Source organism: Perca fluviatilis, chromosome 9 (assembly GCF_010015445.1).
Source record: "Perca fluviatilis chromosome 9, GENO_Pfluv_1.0, whole genome shotgun sequence".
NCBI lineage: Eukaryota > Metazoa > Chordata > Actinopteri > Perciformes > Percidae > Perca > Perca fluviatilis.
The window spans coordinates 22,154,816-22,167,738 of NC_053120.1; the positions used below are offsets into that span (position 1 = coordinate 22,154,816).

The 12,923-nt window shown below is 41.5% G+C and overlaps 1 protein-coding gene across 1 annotated transcript in view; it reads right to left on the reverse strand.

Annotated features, from left to right (window-relative positions):
• Nucleotides 1-4,818: 4,818 nt before the first annotated feature.
• The window catches only part of xpr1a (xenotropic and polytropic retrovirus receptor 1a), a 68,331-nt gene continuing 60,226 nt past the window's right edge, over nucleotides 4,819-12,923 (reverse strand). Inside the window, exons 11-15 of the mRNA XM_039812026.1 lie at nucleotides 10,236-10,246; nucleotides 6,954-7,120; nucleotides 6,732-6,871; nucleotides 5,951-6,172; nucleotides 4,819-5,273 (exon numbers count right to left, since the gene is read on the reverse strand). Coding sequence (XP_039667960.1) covers nucleotides 5,216-5,273; nucleotides 5,951-6,172; nucleotides 6,732-6,871; nucleotides 6,954-7,120; nucleotides 10,236-10,246 — 598 coding nt within the window. The 3' untranslated portion in view covers nucleotides 4,819-5,215. The remainder of the gene's footprint in view (nucleotides 5,274-5,950; nucleotides 6,173-6,731; nucleotides 6,872-6,953; nucleotides 7,121-10,235; nucleotides 10,247-12,923) is intronic.

Genomic DNA, 12,923 nt, shown 5'->3' on the forward strand with positions numbered 1-12,923 from the left:
TGCGTTAAAGTAGGATTTCTAGCAGGGCTGTTGCTCGTTGCTTTTAATTGTACAAGTTGCTATTTTCCATGTATTCAGTCGACATTTTGGAGGAGTTGCCCAGTTGTCAGTTTTCTTCTGAGCAATTTAAGGACTTCTCTGGGTTACAAATTGAGATTTAGATTGTATTTAGATTTCACACTCTCAATCTCCTGAGGGAAATCTGTGATATGATTTAAAAGCTCCAGAACGGCCACAAATCCATCTTGCAGTGTGATAGTTTTTAACCGATTATTCTTCCAAGGTGGAAAATGGTCATTCGCTCAATCAGACACACTTGTTTGTTCTTTTTTAGAGGGTTTGTTTGATGATTTGTGGCAAAGTTGAGCTGTTTGATTTAGTGGGTTTCTGCCAAGAAGCAAGATTTTCAGGATGATTCATTCATCCTTACTGGCACACTATACACAACGGCGTCAGACTCGGTCACTGGGAACGAAGGGAAAAAAGCATCAAATCCCTAATTGCTACCGATGCTTTTGGACGAGTTCCTCAAGCTTTTTCTGGACAGAGTTGTCAACCTTATCAAAATCTGAATCTTGTCAGGACCTGCAACAACACTTTTCACCACCAGGCCGAATGCAGAAAAGTCCTAGTATAGTATTTCATAAAAACGTCAATAAAATCATAGTAAAGTATTTCATGAAAAAGTAAACTAAAATGGCAACTAGTGGTGCTGCAGAGTGGAGGGTCGCAGGAATAACGTTCTGTCATCAATGCTAGAGCTGTTGGCCAAAGTTAGCGACTTCGCTGGACAACTCTCCAGTTTAATGTGAGAGTGAGATAAAAAAGAAATTAGTTTTATGTGTGCACTTTTCCTGTGTAACCCTCCATCATATGCTGGCTCCCTAAATTGGCACTCACTCATCCAAAATTGAAGAAACCCTTACTTAAAGGTTAAGAGTGACTTAAAAAAAATTAGTGAGTGAGAGAAGTGCTGCACTTCGAAGTAGATTAATCACAAATTTTTTTAAGAACAGAAATGAAGCAATCGGAAGTGGAAACACAAACACCCCGACAACCACAGAAAACTGTTGTGAGCTGGAGGAATAGGCTGGGTGCATTCGCGTTAATGTGCATATATTTTTAATCTCAGAACTGCACCAAAGCTTCACTAAAGGGGGACATACTCACTCAGCAAAGCTTCTTTTCCACCACGAAGGTCAGAGACGGCAAGACCTAAAACCAAAACCATCTGTGAGAAACCGAAAGATCAGAAGAGACTGGAGCAAGGAAAAAAAGGGAGTCGAGAGGCAGTGCGAGTTTTAAAAATAATCGTGGTTTATAAAACCCAGATATGACAGGATCACCAAAGTGTATACAGAAATACAAATACCATCAGGAAAACCATCATAGAACGGTGTTAATACACTCGACATGTACAAACTACTCTGTAAAAGGGACTCGGGGGAGGATGGGTCAGACATTTTTCTTTCTTTATGTCTCTTAAAATCACATTTAGCCACAATGTATTTATTCTATTATCTTTTTTTTGTATCTTATCAAAGTAGAACATCCATCTACCAAACTACAGGACTATCACGTTCAGCTAGATTAAAGGGTACGAACAACATCACGAGAGAGGGAGGGGTGGACACATATCAAGCACTTTAACATCATGGGGGTTTCAGCAAGCAGTGGAAACACAATCACCCATGAGAAAAATGGGATGTCAGGGCTGAGGATCAGCTCAAACACTAAATGTACAAAATAACCCTGTTTTTGTTTTCTGTCACTGGGTTACACATACTGAACATCTGTGAACAGACACTGGCCGCTAAAGATCTGGGATCAGTTTAACAGTATCTTGTCATGGTGTGGGTCATCTCTGTTCCTGTGCCCTACAGTATGTCAAAGTGCTGTCAGCAGGGCAGTGTACAACAACAGATGTAACGTCCACAATATTTGCATGCACATTCACAAATGTACAAACGGTTTTTACAGCTTCAGGAGACAGTAACGTGCCCCTCGCACCTCCTCCATGAGCCCTGGACGCAGAGCCTCGAACAAAGAAGGAATCACCAACAAGATACAACCAATCACATTCTCCAGTTCTATGGATTCTTTTCTATTCTTATACAAATACATTGTCAACAGATTTACACATGAAAAGAGTGCAGGATCGTGACCAGTCAAAAAAACAAACAAAAAATAGCTCCTCATCACCTAAAAAATACTGCTTGTCTTGGAGCAAAAATGGCAACGTATGAAATCAATCATTGTCACAGTAGCGACAATGATTGCTAATATACACATCATGTCAAATAAATTAAGACCTATGTACAATGTGAAACTAAAGCAGCATGCACGCAAGACAACAGAGCCTTTTTACAAAACTATCTGCTGTAGTTGTGCTCTCCGACACAAAAGAGAGAGGCAATGTGGGTTGTGTGTATGTGTGTGCCGTGTGTTATGCCTGTATACAGTTATGGTGTGTGTGTGTGTGTGTGTGTGTCCAGTGTATTTAAATGGGTCAGGAAGCTACCCATCTTCTACATTTCAACATATTTTTGAACTTTCTAGCTTTCTAGTTCACATTAAGCTCGTTGCACACAGAAGCTTTTCAGCCTTTTAGCCGCTACGGGAAAAACAGAAGTAGAAGAAACAGGACTTTCTGTCACACATTTGTCTCGTAGCTCTCTGGGCTTCGTCTCGCTACTGGCGGAGGGTGACACAGTGCAGCCAGAGTGGAGCGGAGAGCAAAGTGAGGGGGTCAAACAGGAAGAGAAACCCACAAACCAGAATTAAAATGAACATCCTTTCTTTAAAAGGCAGGGGGCCCTTTAACAGCAGCAGCAACACACCTTTAAAATAATAACAGTTCTGTAAGTGTGAACTGCTGGTTTGAAAATAAGCAGAGGGGGGGGGGGGGCAAATGGTGGATGTCAGATGTACAGCACATTTCTCCTGGTTGTTAACTAACTTTTACTTATCCAAGATTAGTAGACATTTGATCTAACAAATCACAACCCTTGAAATCGTTTTTTTTTTTTTTTTTTTTTTTTAAAAGTGCTAAAATAATCGAGGCAACATTAGAGACAAACAAACAAACATTCATCTGGTGACAGGATCGCTGAATGTGCTGTGAAACATGTCAGAGATTATAACTATTAAAGAACTTTGCATCAGAAATGACTGGTACTGGATAATAAAGTTGTCGTCAATGGGGCTTTTAAAATTGCAATGGTAAACCAAGATGAAATTAATTTGGTCATAGCGCAAGTTTTTGTTGGAGGAAGAAACCCATATGGTACAAAAAGTAGCTCAAATCATCAACAAAACATTTGATGTGCACAATTAAATAAAAAGTAGTTCAATTGGGTACTCAACCGCCCGATCTGGCAACACTGAGCTTTTGTCAGGGTGTCTGGTGACTGTGAAGTGTGTTTTGGCGGTGGTTCTCAAACGTTTTCTGTCATTCCCCACTTTGAAAGGTGAAAAAAATTCAGTTGATATTGGAAAAACTAGTAACAAAATGGTCCAATCTGCATTTCACTGCAATAACATTATGTTGACCACAAAGGCTCTCCTGCTGTATTGATAGTAAACATGGGAGCAAGATGAGCCTTTTCCTATTTGATTTTCTTTCTGGTCAAACATGGATCGATCTTGTACTTTACATGTCGTTTTGCTGTCTTAATAAATCTAGCTAGCCTAGCCTTGTTAGCATCGGAGCTGTCTTGTTTGGTTATTGTAACCATTCACTAATCAGATTCATTCAATTTTTTTTAAAAAGCGCACATTTGCCCCCCCCCCCCTGGTCCCACTCCCAGTTTGAGAACCACTGGCACATGCACTTTTGAAGGGTAACATTTGGAGCTGTTGGCACACATTACTGGGATTTTCAACAAGACGGAACCTACCTGCTAAAACAAAATGTGTACTTTTGTAAAAGAACCATCTTTAAACAAGCTTTGTGCAGGTTGGATGGACACATTCTTAAAAAGAAAGCTTTGGTAGTTAATGCTAAAAAAAATAGCAATGCACATACTGTAGCTAAATGGGCACTTTAAGATGACATGCCACACGATGATTCACAAGTCGGTTTGCACTAATTCGAGGTCTGGGATGAATCGAGGTCTAACTATGAGCTTACTTAAAACGTGGCACAAGTCCAACCAAGAAAAAACATACCAAACTTTATAAAACACATTAACAATCATTGCGTGGATGCTCAAACTAGTCGTACTCGTATAAACAACACATGTAGAAGTACTTAACAATCACAACAGTGTAATAATGCACATCAAAATATATGAAATATATTACAAAGCAACTTCACAGACTAGAAATGTTTGAATCAAAAACATTGCTTTTTGTGTTTGTTTTTTCGTGTTTTGTGTATTAAATGCACTTTTCCTGCAAGTGCCTCCAGGTTGTGATTGTACGCGGACGTTATTACAACTCAACCAAAAAGAGAAGAGTAGAAAAAGAATCAACAAGTTGAAACCAGTTGATTTGTTTTTGATATGCTGTGATTTGTGTTGAGTCCTTCCTCAGGTTTCTATTGATTGAGTCTTTTGATTGGCTTGTCTTCTCCCTGTTGATCCTAGAGTAGTTACAAAAAGGTGTGTAAACAGTCCTCTGTGCAGCTTCTCCAAAATAAATCCAGAAAAAAAGTCAAGAAAAATCTAAAGAAACACAAATTAAACAACACATACTAAAAAAAAAAAAGGCCTTTAAAAAAAGACGCCGATAATCCCGGGGCAGCGTGGCCTGTGTTTCCACTTATGTGCAGAAGATTTCCCTTGACATCTGTCCATCTGTATGTCTGTCTGTCTGTCTGTCTGTCTGTCTGTGTGTGTGTGTGTGTGTGTGTGTATGTGTGTGTGTGTGTGTGTATGTGGTATTAGCTCTCTTCTCAACTGTAGCAATATTACACTATGTTTGTGCTTTAGCAGGTTTTTCTTTTATGTGTGTTTGCATTATAGTGTGCACTGTGTGTGTTTCTCTATACTTATAAAGACCAAATATACTCACGAGGATGTAAAGATGAGGTAAATTGTCCAAAGTGAGGACAGTCTGAGGTCCTCACTGCTTTAAAGGCTTAGACTGAGGGTGGGGGTCACTACTCTTATCACTACACTGTAGAAGGGTCGAGGTTGGGTGTTAGTGAATGAGGTCCTTATAAGTATAGCATGGCTGTGTTTGTGTGTGTGTACGTGCTGACGTTGTGGACTCAGCTGAAAGCCTCATCATCCGTGTCTTCAATTAGCACCTTTGTGTCCTTTTTCGACCTAGAAGAGGATGAAAGAATGCTCTTATTATTATTATCTGGCATTTCATTTCAACAGATATGTTAATGTTGTTTAAGGTTTTACTTTGAATTCATTGAGAGTTGCATCTTGGTCCAGGTCATACAGCCGCTGTCTTCCGTGGTGTGATTTCATTTGGGTGCCACACGGCTATCATTATCATTTACACATTTTGGTTGTTGTTTGTTCATGCGATTCTAAGTGTTCTTTTACTTGCGGTTCTCTATATTTCTTAAAGACTAGTTCTTTTCGCTGTTTCCTATATTTCTTAAAGTCAGACAATGTATGTCTGTCTCCATGTTTATAAATGGCTGGTGGACTGTGAAAACACCTGGGTCAACTATGGAAATAAATTCCCTTAGAAAGTCTGATTTATGGCATTTTATAGACCTTTTCAATAGGAAAACAACGTGGGGCCATTTAGAATGTCTAGGTTTACATCTGTGAAAAGGTCTATACATATAATGTGGTCAGAAAACTAAACCGAAACCTAAACTAATTAAGTTTTCAGTTTTTCAGTTATCGATATATGACTGTTTAATATTAGTAGATTTGACAGTAATTTGTACTCTTTGACCTCCTCGGTGGTTATAGATCAAACTAAAATAAAAATGTATGAGTGCATGAGCCTGATGTCAAGTGTCCATGTTGTTTCTTACTGTGAGGATAGTAGGGGGCGTCGGAGCGACAGGCTGTAGGACCTCTTCCAGGTCTTCTTGCCCGAGCGATTCCGGACGCCGTCGTCCTGGTCCATCATCTGCTCCAAGAGCGTCTGGTCGTCAGCGTTGAGTGGCGCCACGGAGATATCCCTCACAGCACGAAACTCACCACAGTTATTCAGGTGCTCGTTCTCCAGACGGAAGAAGTTCCACACAAATCGCCTGCAGAGAGAGAGAGAGAGAGAGAGAGAGACAGGGTGAGGGTGAGTAGGGTGAACCTGACGCAAGAGGTGTGAAACTGTATGTAGGAGCCACATATTGTATGTTGTTTATGGTGTCATTTGTATTATGTATTGATTATTGTGTTGTGCGCTTGTGTTGTGGGCGTTTTCATCGCGGTTTGAGCGGAAGCGATAACATATTTGTTTGCTTCACCTGTTCACCTGGGTTTTTTTGGGACTTTGATAGAGAGGGGGTGAGCCTGGGAGCGAACACTTTCTGTTGACCGCCGCACTAACGCACTTATTTCGACTCACAAGGTAACTTTACATTGAGTAACTGCAGTGCTAATTGTATTTTACGTGTGGAGGAATAAATCGAGCGCGTCACAGTGTGTTCATGCATCTCTCTGTGTTTAGTCCGTCGCGGCAGCACTTTGTTGGACTGCTTACAGCCGCAACACTGTATAAGAAATCAATGTGGGGGCTCATGGGGATGAGAAACCATGTGTGACTTTAGGTGTGTGTATAACAAAAATTGTTGTCATGTAATTGATACACACCTGAAGACCTCAAGGGGAGCCAGCACGGTGGCTACGATGTCGCCCACAGAGTGGATCTTGGTCATTGTGGACAGAGAGATCTGGATCGTCCAGGCAAAACGCAGGATCACATCTTCTATAATAGCACAGTAGTAGTAGGCCTGGAGGCAGACCAGACAGGATTAGGGGGACAGTGTGCGTGTGCATGTGTGCCATGTACGTGAGATTCATATCAGACTCTACCTTGTGTGGGTAAACAATTTCTTCTCTGAGAAAGGTGTTTTCTCCGGCTCCGCGGTCAAACAGACCCCAGTCCATGCGCAGATCCCAGATCAGTGTGTACAGGGAGCTGATAGTGGAGAACACGATCAGCAGGTAGAAGAACATGTCGGCGTCCGTGTGTCCTTGCTCTGGAATAAACACACAAACACAAGTGATTGCAGATAACACAATTTACAGATCAGACATGAAAGGAACTGTATTTTTTTTTTTTTTTTTTTTTAAAGGTTTACAGAATCTACCACCTCACTCAAACAAGTCCTTTTGCAATACTACTTTGACCACTAGATGGAGCCATCCTGCCATGAATACACTTGCAATGATTAATAGCCTGTGGACAACTATTAAATTCAGAGTAAAATGTCCACTTTCATCATAACTTTTTCTACCAAATGGAACATGACCAAACATCAAATAACACACTTTTAGTTTTTTTTCACTTGCTGAATAATAAAACAGTTTTTTTTGGACATTAGAACAAATGCTACTGCTCTATCTTTATGGAGGAGAGGTTATTACTTAAGTTACATACAGAAACTGAAATCATGTGTCCAGTATAGCGGACACATGTTGATTTGACCTCATTAATTCTCAATGTTGAACAAAAAGACATTTACAGTATATTATAGTATAATATGTAAGTGTGTGTGCTTATCTCAGTGTGTGTATCCTAAATAATCAACAAAAGAGAAACTGATGGAATATGCAGAGGCATTTACATGTACATCTTACATATTGTTTAATTCAATCAATATTTGTTTTCCTATGGTTTACCCAGTGTGAAATGTACTGTATAATGCACTAGAGGTTTGTTTTGCTCTTCGTGTCCCAGCAATGAGAAAGCATGTAGAGAAGGTTTAATCCTCTGTTGACAAAATGCATGTTGGCTGTAATGATAATAATAATTTGTCCACCTGCTCACAGCTAATGAGTATTTAACAAGCTCTAAAGTTAGTTAACAATTGTTTGATGTACTGTATAATGTCAGAGTGATTATCCGTGCTCAGCAGTCTGTGTGTGTGTGTGTGTAAATGTGAGCTGCTTGTTCCTCAGTGGGCGTCGCTACAAAAATCAGCACCCAGTGGCCTAACACAGGGACTCACACAGACAGAGGCCGCGGCCACCAGACAGAGACCAGGCTCGCTCCCATTTGTCTTAGTCACTGCTTCTTCCTGCTAGCAGCCAAAGAGACGCCGGGGAGCAGAGCGGGGACATTTCTAACAGAGAGTTACTGCTGAGCTGCTCGGTTAACTGCTGCGTCCATTGTGCTGTTTGCTTCTTCAGCTGAGCGATGGGATGGATGGAAGTAGTCCCTACGGCCACACTGAGCTTTCCCAGCCGTAGATTAAACTTAGTCCTGGACAATGGACTCTTTTCACTGGAGAATATCCACCGATGGGATTTCCTCAGCTTGTAATGTGTGGAAGTATTTAAGCCTTCAGTTTCTGTTAAGGCTGATGTGTCTTCCACCAGGCTGGTTCACCACTGGACTATTAAAAGGTTAAGCATGGTGAGATGGACATTGATTGGATACTCAGTGGGCTCAAGGGCTAACGGCACGCACACACAAACACACACGCACGCACGTACGCAACACACAGTTGCTATTGGCGTCCACAGGCCCTCATGAGGATAAACACTATTAAAGGCAGAGCACTTCAGCAGGCTCATATTATGCAACAGGCTCTGTGTCCACTGACAGAAACAAGTTCACACCAGGAACAATCAGTGTGATTTCTCATCAGTTGCCATAGCAACCCAATCCATCAACAAGGTAATTAAGAATCCTGCACCTGGAGACCACTCAGCAACAACCCATCCAACCAAATGTATGAGTTGCAGTTCTCTCCAATCAGAGAGCTTCGTCTTTGAAAAGTCTGGAGATATTGGGCCTTGTGCAGGAACCACTCGTACCAACAGATTTGTTCTTATGTAGTACTCACGAGGGAGTTAAGAGAATTTGTGGCATTCACCAATTTCCTCTTAGGTACGAACAAAATTCAGTGGTCAGACCCGCGTACCAGTCATACACAGGTTCTCTCCACAGGACAAAACACACTCGCTTGACTAAAGAACCGTAGTGTCTTAATCCGAATGAATTTGGAGTTTAAATATGGTACAGAAATTAACCAAAATAAAATAAACAAACTTGCAAAATTGTAATGCAAAGTTAACAATTGATGGTGGGACTTGAAGCAGGAGCAAGTTCCACACTGTGAAGTTCTTTTACTCTCTGGTGACATTTCTGTGAGTAAAACTGCCCATAAATGGAGCAGGTAGCCTTATATCGTAATTTTAGGGACGTAAATTAGATTATGCTAGAGATCAAATATCATGAACGTGCACCTCCCCATAAACAGGCGGTGTTCAACAGGCTGAAACAAGCGATGCATGACAAGTATGTGCAGTAAAGAAAGTTCGGTGAATCTGACAATCAAATTACACGCTCGTATGAGCAAACCTCACAGAGAAAAGCATACAAGTTTTAGGATAAGAATACAAAAAAAGGTTCTTGCATAAGGCCCGTTATTCACATGCACAGTTAACTCCAGTGTGTCTGGCTCCTGGTGTAAATATATATTGTTGCAGGAGTCTGTTTGGCCTGAGCAGGGGTGAATTAGAGTTCAAGCAGACAGAGAGAAATTTGACTCTTTTATCTTCATTGGTTAACGTTTGTGTTTGACTGAGGGTGTGTGTGTGTGTGTGTGTGCTGCAATTCCTCTCTTGATAATAAACGAGGGGTCAGAACATGAAATGAAGTTATAAAAGCTGTCAGCTCTTGGCTCATCTCTATTCCAGCAGAGTCCAGCAGACATGTGTTCAGCCCCGGGCTGGTAATTACACTCTCTCCTCTCCTCTCCTCTCCTCTCCTCTCCTCTCCTCTCCTCCTCTCCTCCTCTCCTCTCCTCTCCTCTCCTCTCCTCTCCCATTTAATTATTCGTGTTTTGATATATCTATTAAGTCTGTGAATCACCATCCCTTTCATGTCAATCTCACCTCTCTTGCTTTCTTTGTTACTTCTTCCATCTCTCTATCTAACCTTTCATGTTTTACCTCCCTCTCTGTGCTCTATCAGCTCAAAATTTTCCTCCCCTCACTACCAAAGTCAGCCTCTCACAGAGACCAGCAGGAGTAATGTTCCTCTTTGGTCCTGGTTATTTTAGCTGGTTTTTGGAGTTTTTGATGTGGATGTCACAGACGGAGGGATATCTTAAAAACAACCTGTGGATTGACAGGTCAAACAGCCATCTGCATTTCTTCTCATTTATGATCTCTCATTTTGTGCATTATGTGATTTCCCCCACCAAACAACAGTTCTCTGTCTGGGTTGTGCTATTCTTGCCCACCATGCAACAGCCTTCCTTTGCCTGTCCATGAGGTAAATCTTGCTGGTTTTATTAATTAGACTTAGGCCTGTAACTCCCCTGCATCTAAAACAGCAATAAGTCTCAAGCCAATGTACATAAAGCTGAGCCTGTATTGATCCTGACTACAGTGACTGCTTTATCGTCAGGCCTTACACGGTATCCTACTGGGTTTGGGAATTCTGCCTAAATCAGAAAATCCTCCAGGAAATCCTCCATCATCTCTGGTTACAGGTCTCTGAGCGTCTGCTGAGATTACAGTTTCATGACAGTGTCCAATCACTTCTTCACAGCACTGAACTGAACGTTTCTCTGAGGGGAGAAAACTGCTTCGTTCGCTGCACCACATCAGAAATGAGTCAACCCTTGAATCGCACATTGACACAACACAGCCAAAAAAAAGTTTATTTCTAAAAACTGCATCACAGTTTGCCACATGTACACCAGAGAGCAGACTGTACCTCATAATTTTACACATGTACAAATGTAAGCACTAGACACTGAAGACCACTCAGTCAAGCCTGTGATATATTTGTTGCATGTAAAGCAAGTATTTTGCTTTCCCGGAGCTAAAATGTGTGCAGTTCCAGGAATGAGTGAGGTGGTGAGGCAGTGAGGTCACACAGAAACCATCAGGGCTGTGATCAGGTTAGCAATGAAGGTGACACATCCACAGACAGACACTGGGAGCACTGCCGGATACACTCCAGCCTCCTTTTACAGCTGGACCCAGCAGTGAGAACATGACACCACACTGCTGTCTGTTCTGGCAGATGCTGGTTAATGCAGGAAGACTGGTCATCACCTGTCCTGCCTACACTATAAGACTATAGTAGAGGTTTTTCCATACCTGTTCTCTGTACATATATTGCTTCAGAGGCTCTTAACTCATCATTTCCATATTTAGAAGATATTCTGACATTGGTGCCCACATTTGTTCAATGGAAGGCTTTAAAATTGACCAGAACAATTATATCTGCAGTGGATACATCAAATATCTCCACAAGAGGCAATTTGCTCAACCGTCAATTCACTTTCCGTGTGTGTATGCCTTCCCACCCTGCTCCTTTGCTTAACCAGTGATTGGTCTCAGCCTCCATTATGGTGCAGGATGAAAGACAGCTTCATACAGAATAACACATGAAGAGAGACCATTAGTCTACAGGCTTCAGACCAGAGGAGGAAGGAGGATATGGGTTAATGGACGCCTCTCCTACCGAGCTCTAGAAGAAAAGAGAGGTCGGTCTCTCTGTCGGTCTGTCTGTCTCTGTCTCGTCCTGGTTCATTCAATATCAGATCACTGGCGGTCAGCTTAGGAAGCAAGCGTATTGATTTGAATTTATATCGGAAAAGAATAAAGTCAAGCTGGGAAATAACATTTAGCGGTTTGAAAGGTTGAAGATGACGTTTCATAGCTGGCATTTTGCTGGCAAATGAATATATAAACTGGCATCTGAGAAGAGTTTGTATATGAGCAGAAGAAAAAAAACAGCTTTCAAACGAGCCGCTTGGACAAATATCTGTGATGGAGAACTGAAATACAAAGCCTGCATGCTGAAGGGACGCTTTTATTGCCTGGGTGCTGTGTCTTTGAACATGGATTCCTTTGTGATACGGCTTCTGAATCAGAATAATTGCAGGCTAATTGTGAAGCTGTCGGAGGGAGAGTGACTTGACTTTTAATAATAACCACTCTCTCTTTTTACCTTCCAATCTTGGTTCTGGTAGATCTCAAACACACTCTTTCTTCCTCTCTATTTTTCTTCTCCTTTTCTCTGCTCTGTCTCTTCTTTCTCTCTGGCTTCATGCCCACATATTGAATGCCATATTGTGAGAGCAGAACCTTGTTTATCCGTTGCTGTGTTTGACAAACCTCTCCCATTTCCATTATAAAGCTCTCGGCACTGACAAGGAAACCAAGGCCAACTTCTAGCATTTGCACTTAAGGTCACCTCTGCTTTCTCAGCACACACGACTCAATTCCAAGGCTCAAAAAGCCTGTGTGTTGTTGACATGCTCCTATAACAGCAAAACAAATACTGTTGCTGTTCAAGGCTCCTCTGTGATTCTGAGCTGGATTTTACAGCACTGTAATTGACATAAGATGCATTTACACATTTCACACAGTATCAAACCTTCCTTACCTGAGAAAATGACACATAAAAAAGATATTTGAGTGTAGATATATTTGTTGTACTACTTTAATGCAGGTGTGTGGAATATTTTGCTCAGATTCAAACGAGAAAGGAAGGTGGTGAATATCTCCAGCATTCAGCAAGGAAAGTCTTGGTTCCTAAAGGCATTGTAGGTGAAGCGGAACCAGCGGGCGGCGACACTGGATGATAGCACGCTGAAAGCGGTGACATACATGGCCATCAGAGTCTGGAATAGAATAAAAGAGTGCATCATTATGTTATAATTTTTTGTTCTCATTTTCTTTGTCTTTTCTCTAAAATAATGTCCTCCCCACATTGTCCTTCCCACAGACAAGCTCATCAATATGAGAGTCACATGGCGACCTCTGTGTGGCCAAACATTTCCGATCCATTAGCCACGTGTTAATTGGCTG